General features: G+C 70.0%; 4 protein-coding genes across 6 annotated transcripts in view; 1 reads left to right on the top strand and 3 right to left on the bottom strand.

Annotated features, from left to right (window-relative positions):
• Positions 1-7,268, bottom strand: part of LOC115618567 (NPC1-like intracellular cholesterol transporter 1) — an 8,466-nt gene extending 1,198 nt beyond the window's left edge. Inside the window, exons 1-12 of the mRNA XM_030510277.1 lie at positions 7,068-7,268; positions 5,287-6,854; positions 5,104-5,204; positions 4,296-4,468; positions 4,094-4,222; positions 3,835-4,017; positions 2,881-2,998; positions 2,463-2,590; positions 2,170-2,301; positions 1,413-1,502; positions 719-909; positions 520-647 (exon numbers count right to left, since the gene is read on the bottom strand). Of these exons, the coding sequence (XP_030366137.1) occupies positions 520-647; positions 719-909; positions 1,413-1,502; positions 2,170-2,301; positions 2,463-2,590; positions 2,881-2,998; positions 3,835-4,017; positions 4,094-4,222; positions 4,296-4,468; positions 5,104-5,204; positions 5,287-6,854; positions 7,068-7,268 (3,142 nt within the window). The remainder of the gene's footprint in view (positions 1-519; positions 648-718; positions 910-1,412; positions 1,503-2,169; positions 2,302-2,462; positions 2,591-2,880; positions 2,999-3,834; positions 4,018-4,093; positions 4,223-4,295; positions 4,469-5,103; positions 5,205-5,286; positions 6,855-7,067) is intronic.
• An 815-nt stretch (positions 7,269-8,083) lies between these two features.
• DDX56 (DEAD-box helicase 56) lies at positions 8,084-16,497 on the bottom strand. Its single transcript, XM_030510009.1, has 14 exons — positions 16,387-16,497; positions 15,521-15,682; positions 14,171-14,322; positions 13,339-13,509; positions 12,321-12,411; positions 10,902-11,146; positions 9,820-9,933; positions 9,269-9,385; positions 9,088-9,182; positions 8,913-8,986; positions 8,737-8,826; positions 8,538-8,643; positions 8,357-8,454; positions 8,084-8,260 (listed from the first exon to the last, which is right to left on the bottom strand). The coding sequence occupies exons 1-14, from the start codon at positions 16,453-16,455 to the stop codon at positions 8,177-8,179; spliced, it is 1,668 nt and encodes a 555-aa protein (XP_030365869.1). The 5' UTR covers positions 16,456-16,497; the 3' UTR covers positions 8,084-8,176.
• An 86-nt stretch (positions 16,498-16,583) lies between these two features.
• On the bottom strand, positions 16,584-18,875 carry TMED4 (transmembrane p24 trafficking protein 4). Its single transcript, XM_030510027.1, has 5 exons — positions 18,465-18,875; positions 18,261-18,361; positions 17,172-17,297; positions 16,922-17,068; positions 16,584-16,835 (listed from the first exon to the last, which is right to left on the bottom strand). Exons 1-5 carry the CDS (start codon positions 18,601-18,603, stop codon positions 16,686-16,688), a joined length of 663 nt encoding a protein of 220 aa, XP_030365887.1. The 5' UTR covers positions 18,604-18,875; the 3' UTR covers positions 16,584-16,685.
• A 46-nt stretch (positions 18,876-18,921) lies between these two features.
• Positions 18,922-20,472, top strand: LOC115618447 (interleukin-1 family member 10-like). Of its 3 annotated transcripts, XM_030510024.1 has the most exons (5): positions 18,928-18,945; positions 19,042-19,102; positions 19,177-19,265; positions 19,351-19,475; positions 20,064-20,472. In XM_030510024.1, exons 1-5 carry the CDS (start codon positions 18,942-18,944, stop codon positions 20,424-20,426), a joined length of 642 nt encoding a protein of 213 aa, XP_030365884.1. In that variant the 5' UTR covers positions 18,928-18,941; the 3' UTR covers positions 20,427-20,472. The 3 variants fall into 3 exon arrangements, with proteins under 3 accessions (XP_030365883.1, XP_030365885.1, XP_030365884.1); XM_030510023.1 differs by having other exon boundaries at positions 18,922-19,102; XM_030510025.1 differs by having other exon boundaries at positions 18,922-19,102; positions 19,356-19,475; positions 20,064-20,471.
• The last annotated feature ends 788 nt before the right edge of the window (positions 20,473-21,260 follow it).

Below are 21,260 nucleotides of genomic sequence, written 5' to 3' on the forward strand. Positions count from 1 at the left end.
ACCCAATGGCCACCATGGTGGGCACCCAATGCAGGCTGAATGGCCACCATGGTGGGCACCCAATGCAGGCTGAACGGCCACCATGGTGGGTACCCAATTCACAACCAATGGCCACCATGGTGGGCACCCAATATAGACTCAATGGCCACCAGGGTGATGGACACCCAAGATGGACCTTATGGCCACCATGATGGGCAACCAACATACACCAAATAGCCACCATGGTGGGATCTCAACATACACCTAGTGGCCACTATGATGAGCAGCCAACATACACCCGATGGGCACCACGGTGGGCACCCAACGGGCACCATGGTGGGCACCCAATGCACAACCAGTGGCCACCATGGTGGACACCCAATGTAGACCAAATAGTCACCATGGTGGGCACCCAATGTAGACCCAACAGCCACCATGGTGAACACTCAACGTACACCCAAAGGCCACCACAACGTACACCCAACACACCCCCAATGCGCACCCAGCAGCCACCCCGGCGGCTCCCCCGTCCCCCCTCACCGCTGGTGGCGGGGCAGAACTGGCCACTGGCGTTGCCAAACTGGTGGATGCGGCAGCAGCGGCTGGTGGGGTTGAGCCAGTCGAGGAAGTCGTCGAGCCAGGAGGTGGCCGGGATGGCCAGGAAGGACCTGGGGAGGGGCCGTGCTCAGGAGCCGCGGGGGGGTCCCCGCGCCGCCCCCCGCGCCCGCAGCGCACTCACACGTCGGGGAAGCGCGTGGCCATCTCCACCATGTGGGTCAGCGAGTCGCTGTCGCAGCCGGAGCTGGAGCAGATCCCGTTGGTGCCATCGGTGGACGAGAAGTTGTAGCCCTCGGTGGTGACGAAGAACGTGGGGACCCCCACAGCCAGGTACTGGTTGAGGGCACTGAAGTACTGGAGCACGTAGGAGTCCTGGGGGCACCCACCAAGTGTCAGATGGGTGCTGGCACCTACCATGGCACCCACCATGGCACCCACCATGGCACCCAACACAGCACCCAGCACAGCACCCAGGGGGTCTGGTGGTCCCCAGTGGGGTCTCACCATCCCTGTGTTTCCCCAGCCCCATGGGGATCATGCTGTGCCCACACCACCCCTGTGCTGGCCCCATAGAAGCCACCCCATCCCCATGGCAGCCTTACATGAGGCTGTAGTGTCCCCATGGCACCCTGGTTGGGGACACCCCACCCCTGGGTAAACCCATATGGGGCTATGCTGTGCCCATAAGTGGCCACACCAGCCTCACACTGGCCCATAGTTGCCCTATAGGAGCCATCCCCCTACAGTGACATCCCCCATAGGGCCAGACTCTCACTATAGGAACCTCGCCCCCTCCCCAGCAGCCCCACACGAGCCCCACTGCCCCCAGGCATCCCCACGGGCTGGGGTGTCCCCATGGGGTGTGGGGTCCCCACCTGGGGCATGGCGAGCTCCTGGTCCAGCCCCACGGGCACCTGCAGCATCAGGTAGAGCCCGGTGCAGGAGAGGAAGAGGAAGAGCAGCACCTGCAGCAGCAGCAGCAGCGCCCATGAGGGGGCCCCCCCCCCGCACCCTTGAGCCCCCCAGTGCCCCCCAGCACCCCCATGTCCCCCCCCCCACATCCCCAAGGAACCCCCCAGGACTCTCCCCACACCCATAACCACCCCCCCATTTCCTCCCCACTTCAGGAACACTTGGGGGGGGGGGGGGGGGGGCAAGAACCCTCCCGGCCCCATAAGGAACCCCCCGGATCCCGCAACACGCCCAGAGCCCCGCCCCCAGCTCCAAGCCCCGCCCCTCTCCCCAGCCCCGCCCCTCCCCCAACCCCGCCCCTCTATCCAGCCCCGCCCCTCTTCCCAAGCCCCGCCCCTCTCCCAAGCCCCGCCCTTATAGGCATCGCCCCTTCCCCAAGCCCCGCCCTTCTCCCCAGCCCCGCCCCTCTCCCAAGCAGTGCCTCTCACCCAACGCCCCGCCCCTCTCCCCAAGCCCCGCCCCTCTTCTCCAGCCCCGCCCTTCTCCCCAGCCCCGCACCTCTCCCAAGCACCGCCCCTCACCCAACCCCCGCCCCTCTCCCCAAGCTCCGCCCCTCGTCCCGCCCCACCCCCTCTCTCAAGCCCCGCCCCTCCAGCAAGCCCCGCCCCTCTCCCAAGCCACGCCCCCTCGCATCGCCCCGCCCCTCTCCCCGCCGCTCACCACGAGGGGCCGCACTCGCGGGTGCAGCAGCCCCGGGACCAGGCGCTGCAGGAGCGGCCGCAGCAGCCGCAGCCCCGGGCGCGGAGGCCCCTTGTCCTGGCGGCAGCAGCAGCACACGTCCGGGCGCGAGGCCTGGCGGCACCGTGAGGAACACGTGACAACCCCCCCAGAGACACCCCCATCCTGCCCCTGTGCCCCCTCCATCCGCCCCGGGCACAGAGCACCCCATGGGCACCCTGGGGACACCATCCCCCCCGCGCCTTTGTTCTCCCCTCCACCCCGCCGTTTCCCACCTCCTCCCGCCGGGCGTCGAGCGCCAGGATCGCCACGAAGGCGGAGATCTGGAGCAGGAAGTCGAAGGCGATGGCGAGAGCGGCCGTGAGGGCGAAGGTGCGCACGGCCGGCATGGAGGAGAGCGCGCCTGGCACGGGCACAGCGGCGCCGGGGCGCCCGTCACACCGGTCACACCGGCACCCAGTGCCCCCAGTGCCCCAGCACCCATGGGTACACCTTTATTCCCCTGTGCCCCCCATGTCCCTGTGGCACCCCGACCACTGTGTCCCCCATGTCACCCCATGTCCCCATACCCACCCTGTGCCTCTGTGTCCCCTATGTCCCTGTACCCTGCCTTGCCGCCATGCCCCCCTGTGCCCCTGTATCCCTGTGCTCCCCCCATGTCTCTGGGCTCCCCCCTGTCCCCGTGGCGCTCACCCAGCAGGAAGCAGATGACCTCGGAGAGGCTGCACAGCGCCATGCTGGGGGCGACCTGCGCCAACACCCGCGCGATGTGCTGCTCCCGCCGCTCGCCCGGCTCCCGCGACGACTGCTGCTGCCACAGCGGGAGCGTGGTGACCCCGACCCGCGCCCCCACATGCACCCTGACCTGCACCCCCACCTGCATCCTGACCCACACCCTGACCCGCACCCCCACCCGCACCCTGACCCGCACCCCCACCCGCACCCCCACCCGCACGCTGACCCACACCCCCACCCGCACCCTGACCCGCACCCCCACCTGCACCCTGACCCGCACCCCCACCCGCATCCTGACCCACACCCCCACCCGCACCCTGACCCGCACCCCCACCTGCACCCTGACCCGCGCCCCCACCTGCACCCTGACCCGCGCCCCCACCTGCACCCTGACCTGCACCCACACCTGCACCCCGACCCGCACCCCGACCGGCACCCCGACCCGCACCCCCACCCGCACCCCCACCCGCACCCTGACCCACACCCCCACCCGCACCCCGACCCCCACCTTGACCTGCACCCCGACCCACACCGGGACCATGACCCTGACCCACACTGGGATCCACACTGGGACCATGGGTGACCCCAACCCACACCGGGACCCACACCAGGACCTGCACCAGGACCCTCACTGGGACCTGCACCAGGACCCACACCAGGATCATGGGTGACCCCAACACACACTGGGACCCGCACTGGGACCATGGGTGACCCCGACCCATAGGGACAATGGGTGACCCTGACATGTGCTGAGACCATGGGGATGCCCACAGGACCTCCATACCCACAGGTCTCCTGTGCTCCAGGGGGACCCTGTCCCCAAGTTGTCCCTGTGCCACCAGCCCCACAGGAACCCTGTCCCCAAGGCGTCCCGGTGCCCCCCGCCCCACGGTGCCCCCCGTGCCCCACAACCTGGTACTCCTGCACGAAGATGAAGATGTTGTCAGCGCCCACGGCAAGGACGAGGAAGGGCACAACCTCGAGGATGATGAGGGACGAGGGCAGCCCCAGCAGCGCCAGCAGCCCCATGGCGGAGAACACGGAGCCAACGACCACGGCGATGCCGCCCAGCGCCAGCATCACCTTCAACTCCACCTGCGATGGGGACACTCAGCACCCAACAGGGCACCCAAAGGTGCCGCCACCACCCCGAGCCCCCCCTGACACCCACCATGACGCGGCGCCAGGCCGTGTACTCGCCCAGCGCCACCGCGATGTAGGCGAACACCACGAAGTAGCTGGTGCCGAAGACGGGGATGTCCTGGCCCATGGTGCGGCTGATCTCGTCCTCCAGTGAGCGCTGAGGGGTGGGAGGTGGGTGAGGGGGGGCCGGGCACCCATGGGTGCTGCCGGGCCCCCCCGTGGTGCCTCACCTCGGCCATGAAGGCGACGGACAGGTTTTGGCCGTGGGTGCGCTGGAAGTCCCTGACCAGCTCGAGGAAGCGGCTCTCCCAGCTCAGCACCCACTCGTACCGCGGGTCCTCGCGCGGGAAGTTGTTGAGCGAGTAGGTGACGATCAGCGCCTCGGCCTCCGTGTACTCCGAGCCTGGGGACACCCGCGCCATGGGAGACAGCCGGCGGGTGACATCCCACCGCTGGGTGACGTGACACCCGTCCCGCCGGGTGACATCGCTTCAGGTGGCATCCCATGGGGTGACATGACACCCATCCCAGCAGGTGACATCCCATAGGTGCTACGACATCCATCCCACCGGGTGACATCCCACAACCCGGCGATGTGACAACCATCAGGTGACATCCCATAGGGTGACATCCCATGCGGTGACATGATACCCATCCCAGCAGGTGACATCCCATAGGGTGACATCCTATAGGTGCTATGACACCCATCCCACCGGGTGACATCCCATAGGGTGACATCCCATGGGGTGCTATGACACCCATCCCACTTGGTGACATCCCACCACCCAGCGATGTGACACCCATCCCACCAGGTGACATCCCATTAGGTGACACCCCATAGGGTGACATGATACCCATCCCCACCAAGTGACATCCCACAGAGGGACACCCCATGGGGTGACATCCCATTGTGACACCCAACCCCTGGGTCGCGTCTCACCGGGTGATGTCCCACCACCGCACAACGCGACACCGGTCCCACGGGGTGACACAACCATCCCACCAAGTGACACCCCCGGCGCGCCCCATCCTGCTCACCGCTGTAGCCGCCGAAGGCGATGTAGGGGAACACGGGGCCGCCGTAGTCAGCCATGCAGCTCAGCTCCAGCGTCGTGATGTCCTTGAAGGACAGCGGGGAGCTGGCGGGGGACAGACACCGGTGCCGTCACCGCGCTGGTCCCCCGTCACCCAGCCCCGCTCCGCCGGCGCTGCAGCACCCACTTGACGCAGTAGATGAGGTGGTCGCGCCAGTCCACGGTGCCGGTGCCTTGGCTGTCGGCCTGCGCGACCATGGCCAGGTGGGTGCCGTTGTTCTGGAAGTACTGGGTGACGCTGTTGACGCAGCAGTCGGCGGCCGTGGGGCTGCTGGGGTTCAGCGGCGCGTAGCACACGTCCTGCAGCGTCACCGTCCTGCCCGTGCCCGGCGCCTCCGCCGTCGCGGCCGCCAAGCGCTGCTGCAGCTCCAGTAGCGCCTGCAGCACCTCCATGGTCAGCACCGCGCTGAAGTTGGTGGCGCCGAACAGCGTCGAGTCGTAGCTGGAGCCGCTGCCCCGCAGCGCCGTCACGATCACCTGGTTGGTGCGGAGGAACGGCCCGAAGTGTTGGTCGTAAAAGGCTTTCTCTTGCCGCGCGCGGCTGCCCGGCGCCGACCACAGCTCCACCGGGTCGGTGGTGAGGTGCAGGACGCGGAACCCGGTCGACAGCCCCGCCGCCACCGCCACCGCCACCACCAGCACCGGCACCGGGTGCGAGGCCACCAGCGTCCCCCACCACCGGAACGCCCTGGTCAGCGCCCGGTGCCCGGCATCGCCCCATCGCTCCGAGCAGCCGGGGGCGCGCGCCGGGGCCGGCTGCAGCACGACGCCCTTCTTGGAGCTGCGGTGCCGGCAGCACAAGGCGAGGAGGAAGAGGAAGGCGAGGAGGGCGAAGAGCAGCCCGCAGAGCACCAGCGCGCCGTCGGCGGCGCCGATGCGGAAGGGGGGCGCGGGGCCGGCCGGGGGGGTGATGGTGGGGCAGGACTCGTCGCAGTCCTGGCACGAGCACGGCTCCTCCTCGTCGCTGGGCGCCTCGCTGCAGCTGTAGGCCCGGGCGCTCAGCGGCTCCAGGGCATCGCCGGGGCTCGTGCCGTTGGGCACGAGGTAGAAGTTGATCTGCAGCGGCGACAGCCCGTTGTTCTTGTCCCCTTGGAAGTCCAGCCAGCGCTGCGCGGTGCAGAGCTGCGCGCCGTAGCGCCCGCACATGCTGTCCAGGGCGTAGCCGCCGGTGACCGGGAGCCGGACACCATGGCACGAGGTGAAGGCGGCATCGGCGAACTCCTGCTGGTAGAAGCACTGGTACTCGACGACAGCGAACTCCGACGTGCCCTCCACCGGCAGCGCGCGCGTGACGTTGATGAAGAGGCTCTGGTCGGGGCTGCAGATGTTGTTGCAGTGGATGTTGGCGAAGTTGCGGGCGCAGGAGGGGCAGCGCGCCAGCACGGTGCCGGAGAGCGCCACGCTGACCTGCAGCGCCACGAGCTGCGCCAGGCTGCAGCACACCCGCGGCGTCCCGGCCATGTCGCGCACCAGCTCCGGGCACACGGAGCTCAGCAGCGTCAGGAGCCCGCCCGTGGCCTCCCGCGCCGGCGTGTTGGACACACACGGCACCTTGGAGGCCACCAGCGACACGTTCACCTCCGGGTTGTAGCCGCACTCGTCATAGAAGGCGCAGACGCCGGGGCTGTGGATCGGGGTCCACTCCGCAGCTGCCTGCGGGGGCCGGAGCCATGGGATGGGTTGGGGTGAAGGGACCTTAAGGCTCCTCCAGCCCCAACCCCTGCCACGGGCAGGGACACCTTCCACTAGAGCAGGTTGCTCCAAGCCCCTGTGTCCAACCTGGCCTTGAACACTGCCAGGGATGGGGCAGCCACAGCTTCTCTGGGCACCCTGTGCCAGTGCCCCCCCAGCCCCACCGCAGCCGTGTTCACGGTGCCCATCCCCGCTCCCCCGGCCCCGGGCACTCACCAGCGCCAGCAGCGCCACCAGCACCGCGCCGGCCACCGCGGTGGCCCCCGGCATCGTGGGCACAAGGTGCTGCCGGTGCCACCCGGCCCCTGTGCGCCCCGGTCCCGCGGCTGCCTGCCCGCTGCCGCCGCCGGTGCAGTCTGGCCTGACGGCGCCGAAGCCAATCAGGCCCTGGTGGAGCCGTAAAGCCCTTGTGATCATTAACCCCGGTCGATAACGGTGCCAGGGAGGTGCCCCCCGGCACGGCACCGGCGCCGCCGGCACTGCCGGGCACCGGGATGGGGCTCAGGGGGAATCCCAGCACAGGGATGTGGGATTGGGCTCATGGTGAGGGGGATCCCAGTACCAGGATGTGCAATGGGGAGATCCCAGCAGCGGGATGCGGGATGGGGCTCAGGGGGATCCCAGCACCGGGATGTGGGATGTGGCTCAGGGGATCCCAGCACCGGGATGTGGGATGTGGCTCAGGGTGAGGGGGATCCCAGCACCAGGATGTGGGATGGGGCTCAGGGGATCCCAGCACCAGGATGTGGAATGTGGCTCAGGGTGAGGGGGACCCCAGCACCAGGATGTGGAATGCGGCTCAGGGTGAGGGGGATCCCAGCACCAGGATGTGGGATGGGGCTCAGGGGATCCCAGCACCGGGGTGTGGGATGGGGCTCACGGATGAGGGGGGATCCTGGCACAGGGATGTGGGGGGGGGCAGGACCGGCCCCAGGGGCTGGCACTGATGGTGCCGCGGTGCCGGGACGGGCTCTGGCCGGAGCTGGACCCCACGAGATGCTGTAACCACCAGAAGGGGTCTTGGTGAGTGACACGACTCGGGGCACCCACCCCACGGCGCCAGCACCCCCCACACCCGCTTACCCGGCTCACGGCAACACTGGGACACCCCGAACCCCAAAGCCGGGGTTCCCCCCACCCGCGCCGTGTCCTTGCCCTGTTTATGGCTGTGATAAGGGGGGCTGATAACATCGGGGCACCTTTGCCCAGTGAGTTCCCCTGCGTCACCAACCGTCCCTGTCACCCCTGGCAGCGCCGGGAGCACCTTTATTGGGCACAAACACCGGGGTGCAGGGTGAGCCCCGGGGGGGGGCCGGGGGGGGGGCTCAGGACGGCGCCGCAGCACCGGGACGCTTGACCCGGCGCCGCGTGTACTTGAAGTTCTGCAGCGGGTTCCCGGAGCCGTGGGACTGGACATGGGGGGGGAAGAAAAGCACCATCAGGACCCCCCCGGCAGCAAAGGGGACACCGCGGGGGGGTCCCCCCCGTGCCCGCTCCCCGCTCACCGTCGCCGCGCCCCGTCGGGTGGCTCCGGTGTGGGGCGGCCGCTGCCCCCTGCGCTTCTTGGGGTTGGGTTTGACGACACCGCGGAGGCTGGGGGGCACTGGGGGCAGACACAGCGGTGAGGGGGGGCTCAGGGGCAGCCCCGCGCGTGTGTCCCCCCCCCCCCGGGCGGCGGGGCCGTACCCAGGTAGTCGGGCACGTTGCGGAGGTGCGGCTGCACGATGGCCGGGTGCAGGGGCTTGTCGTGGCGCAGGACGTGCAGGTCCCGGGGGTTGTCCTCGAAATACGCCTGGGGGGGGCCACACACGCATAGAACTGGGGGTGGGCAGCGCCTGGGCCCCCCCCGGGCCCCCCCAGAGCATTGGGGGGGGGTCGTTGTTACCTTGAGCTTCTCGGAGTTGAGCAGCTCGTCCTTGATCTCCCGCAGCCGCGCTTCCTTCACCGCCTGCTTGGTGACCGCGCGCATGGCGTCCTGGGGAGGGGGGGACACGGGGGGGGGGGTCAGGGGGTGGCACCCCCAAACCGGTGCTACCACCCCCCCCCCCATTGCTCACGTACCCGGCAGCGGTAGCGCAGCCCCTCGATCTCCTCCATGCAGAACTTGTAGGGCTGCAGCATGGACTCGCCATTGTCTGCGGGGGGGACACAGGGGGTCACCCCCTGCTTGTCTGACCCCCCCCCCCCACGGTGCCCCCCCCTCAACCCCCCAGGATGGGCCACGGGGACCCCCAACCTCCTGTCAGCGCGTCCTCGATGCGGGCCAGGCTCTCCTGCTCCTCGGGCAGCGCCAGCGTCAGCGCCGTGCCGGGGTTGTCCGCACGCGCCGTCCTGCGGCACGGGGGGGACACGGCGCTGGGACCCCCCCGTGCGGGCACCCCCGCGGCTCCCTGCGCCCCCCCCGGGCCCCCACGGACCTGCCCACGCGGTGGATGTAGGACTCGACCGTGTCGGGCACGTCGAAGTTGATGACAGCGGCCACGTTCTGGAAGTCGATGCCCCGCGAGACGCTGAACTCGGGGTCCTTGCCCTTGCTGGGGGGGGGACACACGCACGTGAGGTGTTGGGAACCCCCCCAAGGACACAGGGACACCCTGGGCAAGGGACACGGACACTCACATGGGCACAGGGACAACGGGACAGGGCACACGCTGGGGACCAACATCCATGTGAGCACAGGGAGCCCCTGGACACGGGGACCCCAGAGCCCCAGGGACAGGGCAAAGAGCCCCCCAAAAAGGGGGTGTGCCCCAAGGGACCCCCCTCGGGGACAGGGACCCCCCTCGGGGACAGGGACCCCCCAGGGCAGCAGCAGCCCCATGGCTCCGGGTGACATTCCCTGTCCCAAACACCCCCTGGGTGCAGCAGGACACGGCCCCACTGACCCCCCCCAGTGCCACAGGGACCCCCCCAGTGCCATGGGGACACCCCGGTGACCCGGAGCCCCACCCGGTGCCCCCGGGCTCACCCCTGGGCCCCCCCCCGGCGCTTCTTGCGCCGCGGCTGCTCCGGCTCCGGCGCCTCGTCCGTGGCCACGATGTAGTCGTAGATGCCGCGGTTGAACTGGGCGATGATGTGACACCTGCGACACGGGGGGGGCCTCAGCACCCGACTTGGGGTGACCCCCCCCCAGGCACCCCACAACCTCCTGGGACCCCCATGGGTATCCCCCCAGCACCCCAAGAGCACCCTGTTTCCATGGTGTCCCCAAGGAGCACCCCAACTTCCCCCCTCCAAGGCCGCCCCTCACCTTGTTCCACCCCCCCAGCAGCCACCCTGCTCCCCGGGGCACCCCATCACCCCCTGTACCCTTCATGGGCACCAAGGGCACCCCATTTTCCCCTTCACCCTCCTCCACAGCCCCCCCCCGGGTGTCCCTTCCCCATTAGCACCCTATTGCCATGGGACACCCTTGTCCCCTCCTTGTCCCCAAGGAGCACCCTAGGGCCACCCCTTCCTTCTTGCACCCCCAAGCAGTGCCCCAGCTCCCTGGGGCACCCTATTGCCATGGGGCACCCCTTATCCCCAAGGAGCACCCTATGGCCACCCCTTCCTTCTCCCACCCCCCTGCATCGCCCCAGCTCCCCGGAGCACCCTATTGCCATGGGACACCCCTTCTCCCCAAGGAGCACCCTACGGCTACCTTCTCCCACCCCCCCAGCAGTGCCCCAGCTCCTCGGGGCACCCTATTGCCATGGGACACCCTTGTCCCCCCTGTGCCCCCAAGGAGCACCCTAAGGCCACCCCTTGCTTGTCCTGCCCCCCAGCAGTGCCCCAGCTCCCTGGGGCACCCTATTCCCACGGGACACCCCTTATCCCCAAGGAGCACCCTGAGGCCACCCCTTGCTCATCCCGACCCCGCAGCGCCCCAGCTCCCCGGGGCACCCCATTGCCCTGGGACACCCTTGTCCCCCCCGTGCCCCCAAGGAGCACCCTAAGGCCACCCCTTGCTTGTCCCACCCACCCCCCCGCAGCGCCCCGGCTTCCCGGGGCACCCCCTTGCCGTGGGGCACCCCCCGGCGCGGGCCGGCCGGCGGGGGCGGGGCTCACCGGGAGCGCGCGGGCAGCTCGGGGTTGAGCGCGCAGGCGCCGAGGCCGAACTGCTCGAGGAGGAGCTTGAGGCGGTAGCAGCGCGGCGGGGACGAGGCGAAGAGCAGGGCCCGGCCGCGCAGCACCCGCAGCCGCAGCAGCGCCACCAGCACCAGCGCCTTGTCCTCGGCCGTGCCGCAGCGCAGCACCAGCTGCCGCAGCTGCGCCGGGCCCGGCAGCGGGGCCTGCGCCGGGCACAGCCGCACCTGCCCCAGCGCCGCGCCGTCAGCCCCGCGCGGCGGCACCCAGCGGCCGGCCCCGCTGCCCCGCGGCTGCCCCGACACCCCGAACCGCCCCCGGACACCCCAAACTGCCCCCGCACACCCCGAACCTGCCCCCGGACACCCCAAACCTGCCCCTGCTGCCCCACGGCTGCACCGACACCCCGAACCGCCCCTGGACACCCCAAACCAACCTCAGACACCCCAAACCTGCCCCTGCACACCCCAAACCTGCCCCCACTGCCCCACGGCTCCCATGGACACCTCAAACCTCCCCTGGACACCCCAAACCAACCTCAGACCCCCCAAACCTGCCCCTGCACACCCCAAACCTGCTCCCACTGCCCCACAGCTCCCATGGACACCCCAAACCTCCCCCAGACACCCCAAACTGCCCCCGCTGCCCCACACCTTCCACTGACACCCCAAACCTGCCCCTGCGTGCCCCACACCTCCCACGGACACCCCCAACCTCCCCTGGACACCCCAAACCAACCTCAGACCCCCCAAACCTGCCCCTGGACACCCCAAACCTCCCACCAGATCCCCAAATCCTCCTCCAGGATCCCCCAATCCTCCCTCAGACCCCCCAAACTCCTCCCTGGATCCCCCAAACTTCCCACTGGATCCCCCACAGCAACCTCTGACCCTCCAACCCTCCCTCAGAGCCCTCAAATCTCCCTTCTGATCCCCCAAACCTGCCCTCAGACCCCCCAAACCTCCCCTCAACCCCTCCGAGCCTCCCCCACATGCCCCAAACCTGCCCCTGGACCCCCCAAATCTCCCACCAGATCCCCAAATCCTCCCCCAGGATCCCCCCAAAGCTCCCTTTGAGCCCCCAAACCTGCCCCTGGCTCCCCCAAATCTCCCACTGGACACCCCAAACCTCCCCTTGGACTTCAAGCCTCCCCTGGACCCCTTAAAACTCCCTCAGACCCCCCCAAACCTGCCCCCAGGGCCCCCCAAACCCCCTTCAGAACCCCCAACCCAACCTCAAACCCCCCAAACCTGCACCCAGGGCCCCCCAAACCCCCTTCAGAACCCCCAACCCAACCTCAACCCCTCTCAAACCTGCCCCTGGACCCCCCAAACCTGCCCCAGACCCCCCCAAACCTGTCTCAGACCCCAAAACGCAGCCCGGCCCCCCCATGGCGCTCACCGGGTTGTGCAGCACCAGCTCCTTCAGCGCCTCCACGTCGGGGCTGAACGTGGCCGACACCAGCAGCGCCTGGTAGATCTTGGGGAGGTGGCTGGGGGGGCGCGGGGGGTCAGCGCCTTGTCTATGGGGGGGACGGGACCCCCAGATCCCAGGCACCGGCCCCTGAACCCCACTGTGCCCCCCAAGCCCTCAGTGCCACCCAAACCCTCTCAGCGCCCCCAAGTGCTGTGGGTGCCCCCCATGTTCTCCTGCCCCAGCAGTGCTCCAACCCCTGTTGTACCCCCCTATTCCCCAGCCCCAGCAGTGCCCCCCAATGCTTTAGTGTCCCCCCAAGCCCTGTGGGTGCCTCCCACATTCTCCTGCCCCAGCAGTGCTCCAAACCCCACTGTACCCCCCTCATTCCCCAGCCCCAGCAGTGCCCCCCAATGCTTTACTGTTCCCCCAAGCCCTGGCTGTGCCCCCCATGTTCTCCTGCCCCAGCAGTGCTCCAAACCCCATTGTACCCCCTTATTCCCCAGCCCCAACAGTGCCCCCAAGTGCTGTGGGTGCCCCCCACATTCTCCTGCCCCAGCAGCACTCCAACCCCTGTTGTACCCCCCTTATTCCCCAGCCCCAGCAGTGCCCCCCAATGCTTTACTGTCCCCCCATGCCCTGGCTGTGCCCCCACGTTCTCCTGCCCCAGCAGTGCTCCAAACCCCATTGTACCCCCCTCATTCCCCACCCACAGCAGTGCCCCCCAAGCCCTGGCTGTGCCCCCCATGTTCTCCTGCCCCAGCAGTGCTCCAACCCCTGTTGTACCCCCCTATTCCCCAGCCCCAGCAGTGCCCCCCAATGCTTTAGTGTCCCCCCAAGCCCTATGGGTGCCCCCCATGTTCTCCTGCCCCAGCAGTGCCTCCCAGCCCTGCCACTGTCCCCAAGCCCTGTTGTACCCCCCTATTCCCCAGCCCCAGCAGCGCCCCCCAAGCCGTGTGGGTGCCCCCAAGCCGTGTGGGTGCCCCCGTGCCCCCCAGCCGCTCACCAGAGCAGGGCCTTGATGTCCTCAAGGCAGCCGAAGCCCAGGAGCAGGTCGGCCTCGTCCAGCACCAGCAGCTGCAGCGAGCGCCGCAGGAGCAGGCTGCGGGCACTGACCTGCGCCAGCACCCGCCCCGGCGTCCCCACCAGCACGTCCGGCTGCGCCGCCACCACCGGCCTGAGACAGCCGGTCACCGTGGGGGCACGCGCCACGGGGGGGTGGCAGCGCGCCGCGGGGGTTGGTATGGGTGGCCACGGGAGGGATAAGGGGGTCTGTGGGGTGATGGGGTGACACTGGAGGGTGACAAGGGGATGCCAAGGGGTGACAGGGTGACACTGGGGGTGACACAGGGACAGCAGAAGGTGCTGGGGTGACACTGGGGGGTGACAGGGAGACACTGGGGGGGTGACAGGGTGACACTGGGGGGTGACACAGAGGGTGCTGGGTGACTCTGGGGGCGACGCGGTGACACTGGGGGGTGACAGGGTGACACTGGGGGGTGACAGGGTGACACTGGGGGGGTGACAGGGTGACACTGGGGGGGTGACAGGCGGACACTGGGGGGTGACAGGGTGACACAGAGGGTGCTGGGTGACTCTGGGGGTGACGTGGTGACACTGGGGGGTAAAAGGGTGACACTAAAGGGTGACAGGGTGACACTGTGTGGTGAAATGGTGACAGTGGGGGGTGACAAGGTGAGATCAACAGGTGACAGGGGGACACTGGGGGTGACCCGGTGACAGCAGATGGTGACAGGGTGACACCAAGGGGTGATGGGGTGACACCGGGGTCACAGTGGGTCACAGGGGTCCGCGGGGGTCTCGGGGGGGGCACTCACCGCAGCGCCGCGGGGTCCCCGTCGCCCAGCTCGGCCACGCGCAGGCGGGTGGCAGCCGCCAGGCGGCGCAGGCAGCGCAGCACCTGCAGCGCCAGCTCCCGCGACGGCACCAGCACCAGCGCCCGCACCGCCTGCGGCACCGCGCCGCCAGCCTGCGCCCCGCCACGCACCGCTCAGCGCCCGCACCGCCCACGGCGCCCCTCTGCCCCGCGGAGCCCCCCTGCCCCACAGGGCCCCTCTGCCCCACACAGCCCCTCTGCCCCGCGGAGCCCCCCTGCCCCACAGGGCCCCTCTGCCCCACAGGGCCCCTCTGCCCCACGGAGCCCCTCTGCCCCACAGGGCCCCTCTGCCCCACAGGGCCCCTCTGCCCCACGGAGCCCCTCTGCCCCACAGGGCCCCTCTGCCCCGCGGAGCCTCTCTGCCCCACAGGGCCCCTCTGCCCCGCGGAGCCCCTCTGCCCCACAGGGCCCCTCTGCCCCACAGGGCCCCTCTGCCCCGCGGAGCCCCTCTGCCCCACAGGGCCCCTCTGCCCCACAGGGCTCCTCTGCCCCATAGAGCCTCTCTGCCCCACTGAGCCCCTCTGCCCCACAGCACCCCTCTGCCCCACGGAGCCCCCCTGCCCCACAGGGCCCCTCTGCCCCACAGGGCCCCTCTGCCCCACAGGGCTCCTCTGCCCCATAGAGCCTCTCTGCCCCACTGAGCCCCTCTGCCCCACAGCACCCCTCTGCCCCGCGGAGCCCCTCTGCCCCACAGGGCTCCTCTGCCCCATAGAGCCTCTCTGCCCCACAGGGCTCCTCTGCCCCATAGAGCCTCTCTGCCCCACTGAGCCCCTCTGCCCCACAGCACCCCTCTGCCCCACGGAGCCCCTCTGCCCCACAGGGCCCCTCTGCCCCACTGAGCCCCTCTGCCCCACAGCACCCCTCTGCCCCACGGAGCCCCTCTGCCCCACAGGGCCCCTCTGCCACACAGGGCCCCTCTGCCCCACACAGCCCCTCTGCCCCACGGAGCCCCCATGTACTCCATGGAGCCCGAATACCCGACATACCGCCCCTATCCCCACAGAGCCCCTGTGCCCCATGGAGCCCCATACCCCACATACCACCCCATGCCCCACAGAGCCCGACTCTCCTCACGTACCCCACAGAGCCCCTCTGCCCCATAGAGCCCCCATGTACTCCATGGAGCCCCCATACCTGACATACCACCCCTATCCCCGCAGAGCCCCTGTGTCCCATGGAGCCCCCACATCCCACCCCATGCCCCACAGAGCCCCTGTGCCCCACGGAGCCCCCACACCCCACGCCAGGCCCCACGGAGCTGTGACGCCGTGGGGCGGGTGCCGCGGCTCACCTCGGTGGCGCGCAGGAGGTGCTGCAGCAGGGGCAGCCCGTACGCTCCCGTCTTCCCGGAGCCGGTCCGGGCGCGCACCAGCAGGTCCCGGCCCTCCAGCGCCAGCGGGATGGCCTCGGCCTGGATGGATGTGGGGCAGGCCCAGCCCAGCTCCGCCACCGCCTGTGGGGCCGGCCCCGGGGTGAGCCCGGCCCCGGGGTGAGCCCGACCCCGGCACAGCCGAGCCCTCCGCGGGGGGGCCCCCGGCTGCCAACGCCCCGGGCCCCCCCCTGCCCCCCCAGTGTCCCACCCCCCTCACGGTGCCCCCAAGCCCTGGCTGTGCCCCCCATGTTCTCCAGCCCCAAACCCCGTTGTACCCCCCTATTCCCCAGCCACAGCAGTGCCCCCCCAAGCCCTCAGTGCCCCTCAAGCCCTTGGGCCCCAGCAGTGCCCCCCAAACCCTCCCAGTGCCCCCAAACCCCGGCTGTGTCCCCCATGTTCTGCCCCAGCCGTGCCCCACAGCCTTGCCACTGCCCCCAAACCTCATTTTACCCCCCCTATGCTTCAGTGCCCCCCCAGTCCTGGCTGTGCCCCCCATGTTCCCCTGCCCCAGCAGCGCCCCACACCCCGTTGTACCCCATATCCCTTCTCATCGCCTCATGTCCCTCACCCAGGCCCTTAACGGCCCCCTAGGCGCCCGGTGCCCCGTTCCCCTCCCCACTGAGGGCCCCGGTGCCCTCATGTCCGTCCCCCCCCAACAACCCCCGGTGCCCAACGGCGCGCACAGCACCGGCCCTTCCCGGCCTCCTCCACCCGAGCCCGGTCCCCACCGAGGCTCCCCCCTCCAGGCCCCCCCGGCCCCGGCCCCGGCCCCGGCCCCGCCGCACCCGCAGGAGCCGCGGGTCCAGCCCCATGTGCTCGAACCGCGCCGCGGGCCCCTCCGCCGCCGCCGCCATGCCTGCCGCTCACCACCGACACCCCCGCCGCGCGCACAGAGCGGCCGCCGCCCCCGCCGCGCCGCCCCCTGGCGGTGGAGGACTGAGCACACACCCCCCCACCCCCCCCCCCATTAAAACCGCACCAATAGACCCCAAAAACGTTTTATTTCCGCTCAAAACGGCAGCGCGGATCCCCCCACTCCCCCCCAAACCGCTGTGGGAGCCCCCCCTGGGGGTGCTGGGGGGCTCTACACCAGCTTCTTGGCCTCGAAGAAGCTCTTGAGGTGCCTCATCTGCCAGATGCCGGTGAGGATGAGGATGATGGTCTGGGCGATGGACCACCACAGCACCCGCTGGTTCGTGCTCTCGCTCGTCATGCGGAAACGCTCCTCCCGGTACTGCGGGAACGGGAATAAAAGCACATGGGATGGAGTCACGGGATGGGGAAAGAGGGATCCCCCCCCCCCGGCACCCCGGTCCTCACCCGCTGGTAGTTCTGCTCCTTCTGGATCTGCTCCACCTGGTCGAGGAGCTGCCGGGCGCGGAGCTGCAGCTCCGTCAGCTTGTCCTTGGCGGCGATCTCGGGGTAGTTGTTGGTGTGTTCCCCCACCTGGATGTCGAGGTGCACCCGCTGCGGGGCGCAGGGGGTCAGGCAGGGCGCTCCGGTGCCACCGGTACCCCCGCTTTGTGGGGTGTCCCGTCCCCCCCCCCCGCCCTGCCGTGCCCCCACTCACCAGCTTGCCGCCGGCGAACAGCGCCATGCGGGTGGAGTTGGAGTGGAGGCAGATCTGGTGCTCGCCCGGCGTGTGCGACGTGAAGGTGAAGCGGCCCTCGGAGCCGTACTGCCGCGACAGCACCACCTGCACCGGGGACACCGCACCCGCTGCCGAGGCACCCCAGGGACCGCCCACCCCGGCGGGTGGGTGCTCCCTACACCCCAGGGACCCCACATCCAGGATAGTGGGTGCCCCAGGGATCTCCCACTCAGGCTCAAAGGCACCCCAGCCAGCAGGCACCCCAATGGTGGGCACCCACACACCCCAAGAACCACCCGCCTTCCTTTGTAAGCACCCCAGGGACACCCCCCCCAGAATAGTGGGTACCCACGCACCCCAAGAACAATCTCCCTTGTTTCGTGAGCACCTCAGGGACACCCTGCCCTGGCTCCATACAACCCAGAGACCCCCCAACCCAGCCAGCAGGCACCCCAAGGACTCCAAACCCAAGCGGGTGGGTGCTCCATACACCCCAGGGATCCCACATCCAGGATAGTGGGCACCCCAGGGACCCCCTGCTCAGGCTCAGCCAGCAGGCACCCCAGTGGTGGGCACCCATACACCCCCAGAACCCCACATCCAGGATGTGGGTGCCCCAGGGATCCCCCACTCAGGTTCAAAGGCACCCCAGCCAGCAGGCACCCCGATGGTGGGCACCCATGCACCCCAAGAACCACCTGCCTTCCTTTGTAAGCACCCCAGGGACACCCTGTCCAGGCTCAAAGGCACCCCAGGACCCCCAGCACTGGCTGCTAGTGCTTCATGCACCCCAGGGACACCCCCTCCACTCTATTATGGACCCCAGGGACCCCCTGCCCTGGCTCAAAGGCACCCCAGGGACACCCCCCCCAGAACAATGGGCACCCACATACCACAGGGACCCCCCCGAGAATAGTGGGCACCCCCCAAGAAGCCCCCCAGGATAGTGGGCACCAACGCACCACAAGGACACCCCCCCCAGAGCAATGGGCATCCATACACCAGAGGGACCCCCCCCAGACCCATGGGTGCCCCACGCACCCCAATGCCCCCCCTTCCCGCACTCACTTTGCCGTCGGGGTCCTTCACCTCCACGTGCATGCCGAGCCCCGGCGTGGACGGCAGGAACGACTCCGACTGCTTGTCCCACAGCTGCGTCCGGTAGTTCCCTGCGGGAGGCGAGGGGGGATCGGACCGGGACTACCGGCACCCCCCGGCATGGGGACACCCCCCCCCCACCCCGCGCCGGTCCCGCCCGCCCCCCGCCCGCACCGATGACCATGGTCTCGTCCGGGATCTCCTCGATGAAGCAGCGCTTCTCGGTCTCGCCGATGTGGAAGTAGAGCCCGTGCGCGCCCCAGGCCGCCAGCACCAGCGCGGCCACCGCCGCCCGCAGCGCGCCGCCCGCCATGGCCCGCTCCGCCCGCAGCGCGCCTGCGCGGCCCCGCCTCACTGACACATACGCGCTCCGGTGGCGCAGCGAGGAGGGCGCCGCTCCCCCAGACAATAGGTTGACAGTTCGAGCCTCGCTTGCGCCACCTCCGACGGGCGCTGACCCCCGGCTCTGTCCCCATGTGTGTGTGTCCCGTTCCCGGTGTCGAGCGTCCCCGGTGTGTGTCCCGTCCCCGCTGTGTGTTCCCCCCGCTCCGGGCCGTGCCGAGCCCGCGGCGGGGCGGAAGCAGCGCTTCCCCCTCCGCCAGCAGTGTGGCAACAGCTCCGCCGCCCTCCTCCTCCTTCCTTCCTCGTCCCATGGGTGAGCGGGGACCCCCGGGAGCGGGCAGCGGCGGCGGGGCCATGGCGCGCCAGCCCGCGCTCCCCCTCGCCCTCCTCCTCTTCTGTCTCCGCGCAGAGGCCGAAGCCGCCGCCCGCGGCCCCGCGCCCGCCCCGCGGAGCGCGGTGTTCCGGTACCGGTGAGTGGCGCTGCGGGAGCGGCCCCGCGCGGGGCGGGGCGGGGGGGGCACCGCTGTCCGCGCTGTCCCCGCAGGATCTGCGACGTGGACCACAAGCGCCTTTACCTGCGCGACGGGCGGCTCGTGGCCGGGCACCTGCAGGGGGCCAACGCGGCGCGGGAAGGTGAGGGGGGACCCCGCGGGGGGGGGACACAGATGGGGACCCCCCCGGGCGCGCCCTGACGCGGGTATGGGGGGGGTGACCCCAGAGAAGGTGTTTTGGGTGCCCAACCGCGCCTTCGCGCCCGCCCGGCTGCCCGTCATCATGGGCATCCAGAACGGGTCCCGGTGCCTCGCCAGCGCCCCCGGCCCCCGGCCCAGCCTGTGCCTGCAGGTCAGCCACCGCCAGCGGGGGGACAGCGCGGGGGGAGCACCGATGGGATGGGGGCACCAATGGGGATGGGAACACCAATGGGGATGGGAACATCAATGGGGATGGGGACACCAATGGGATGGGGACATCAGTGAGGATGGGGACATCAATGGGAATGGGGATATCGATGGGGACACCAATGGGATGGGGACATCAATGGGGATGGGGGCACCACTGGGGATGGGGACACTAATGGGAATGGGGACACCAATGGGGATGGGGGCACCGATGGAGACACCAATAGGAATGGGGATATCAACGGGGACACCAATGAGATGGGGTCACCAAAGGGATGGGGACAGAATGGGGACACCAATGAGAATGGGGACAGGATGGGGATGGGGACATCAATGGGGACACCAATGGGATGGGGACATGAAAGAGTTTGGGACATGAAAGGGATGGGGACACCCTGGAGAGGGGACACCACGGGGCTGGGGTGACCGCAGCCCCGCTGTCGCGGTCCCCCGTCCCCGTGCGGATGCCCGGTGCCGTCCCGGTCCCATCCCGGTGCCGTCCCGGTCCCGTCCCGCGCCGGTGCCGCCGCAGGACGCCGACATCCGGGAGCTGCCCCGCGCCGGGCCGGCCTCGGCCGCCTTCACCTTCTTCCGCTCGTACCGGGCCGGGCTGTGGCGCTTCGAGTCGGCCGCGAACCCCGGCTGGTTCCTCTGCACCTCGGCGCGGGGCCACCAGCCCCTGGGGCTCTCCCGGAGCCACGATGCCACCACCCGCCTCGACTTCTACTTCAGCGCCGCCGAGTCCCCGGAGCCCGGCACCGCCCCTGGGGACGGTGACACCCCCACGGGGGACCGGGACCCCCCCATCGGGGGCGGTGACACCCCCACTGGGGACCGGGATCCCCCCACTGGGGACCGGGACCCCCCCATCGGGGGCGGTGACACCCCCCGGTGACCCCCGGTGACGCCGCGGGGCAATAAAGCTGCCGAGGGCACCTGCTCCCGTGTCGGGGGCTCCGTGGCTCGGGCCGGGGCGGCCCCAGGGTTGCGCCACCGGGACGGGCCCGGGCGGGAGGAGCCGCAGCCGCCGGCGCTGCCCCGGCCCCGGCCCCGGGCACGTCCCGGGCTCGGGCGGCTCCTTCCCGGAAGGGGGGGACGCTGGAGACGCTCCAGCCCCGGCGTGTCCCGACCGGCACGGGGACACGGGACACGGGGAGTCACGGGGCGGGGATGGGGACGTAGGAGGGATGTGGGAACACGGGGAATTGGGGGGACAGGGGGACATTATGGGGACCTGGGCATGTGGACAGGGGACACAGGGATGCGGGGACACAGGCTCATGGGGACATGGGGATATAGGGGGACACGGGGACATGGGACAGGGAAAATGCGGGCATCACAGGGACATGGGGATGGGGCACACATGGAGGGACACAAGGATATAGGGACACAGAGGTAAGGGGGCACCACAGGGATATGTGGATGGGGCACATGGGGACGGGCCCCACGGGGACACGGTGCCCCGGCCCCGGTGGCAGTGGAGGGGACACAGGGACATGGGGGGACACAGGGACATGGGGGAACACGGGGACACAGGGACATGGGGGGACACAGGGACATGGGGGGACACGGGCACCGGGTGAGGTTTCACCAGCCCCGGCCCGGCCCAGCTCGGTCCCGCCCAAGGCCGGGGCCGGGCTCTGCCCCCCCCGGTCTATAAGAGCCGGAGCCACATCCTGGGGCACGCTCGGGACGGGCTCGGGAACGCGGCGGATCAGCCGGTACCGCG

The sequence above is a fragment of the Strigops habroptila genome, chromosome 21, assembly GCF_004027225.2.
Source record: "Strigops habroptila isolate Jane chromosome 21, bStrHab1.2.pri, whole genome shotgun sequence".
NCBI classification, from domain to species: domain Eukaryota; kingdom Metazoa; phylum Chordata; class Aves; order Psittaciformes; family Psittacidae; genus Strigops; species Strigops habroptila.

What these genes read in the sequence shown, in the direction of transcription:
- TMED4 (XM_030510027.1), bottom strand. Translation starts at nt 18,603, where the DNA reads ATGGCGGGCGGCGCGCTGCGGGCGGCGGTGGCCGCGCTGGTGCTGGCG. An exon ending in TGAAGGACCCCGACGGCAAA is followed by an intron (nt 17,298 to 18,260) that starts GTGAGTGCGGGA and finishes TCCCCGGTGCAG; the next exon opens with GTGGTGCTGTCGCGGCAGTA. An exon ending in TGTTCGCCGGCGGCAAGCTG is followed by an intron (nt 17,069 to 17,171) that starts GTGAGTGGGGGC and finishes TGCGCCCCGCAG; the next exon opens with CGGGTGCACCTCGACATCCA.
- LOC115618447 (XM_030510023.1), top strand. Translation starts at nt 18,942, where the DNA reads ATGGGTGAGCGGGGACCCCCGGGAGCGGGCAGCGGCGGCGGGGCCATG. An exon ending in AGCGCGGTGTTCCGGTACCG is followed by an intron (nt 19,103 to 19,176) that starts GTGAGTGGCGCT and finishes CTGTCCCCGCAG; the next exon opens with GATCTGCGACGTGGACCACA. An exon ending in GGCCCAGCCTGTGCCTGCAG is followed by an intron (nt 19,476 to 20,063) that starts GTCAGCCACCGC and finishes GTGCCGCCGCAG; the next exon opens with GACGCCGACATCCGGGAGCT.
- DDX56 (XM_030510009.1), bottom strand. Translation starts at nt 16,455, where the DNA reads ATGGCGGCGGCGGCGGAGGGGCCCGCGGCGCGGTTCGAGCACATGGGG. An exon ending in ACCTCCTGCGCGCCACCGAG is followed by an intron (nt 14,323 to 15,520) that starts GTGAGCCGCGGC and finishes GGCGGGGCGCAG; the next exon opens with GCTGGCGGCGCGGTGCCGCA. An exon ending in GGGGACCCCGCGGCGCTGCG is followed by an intron (nt 13,510 to 14,170) that starts GTGAGTGCCCCC and finishes CGGCTGTCTCAG; the next exon opens with GCCGGTGGTGGCGGCGCAGC.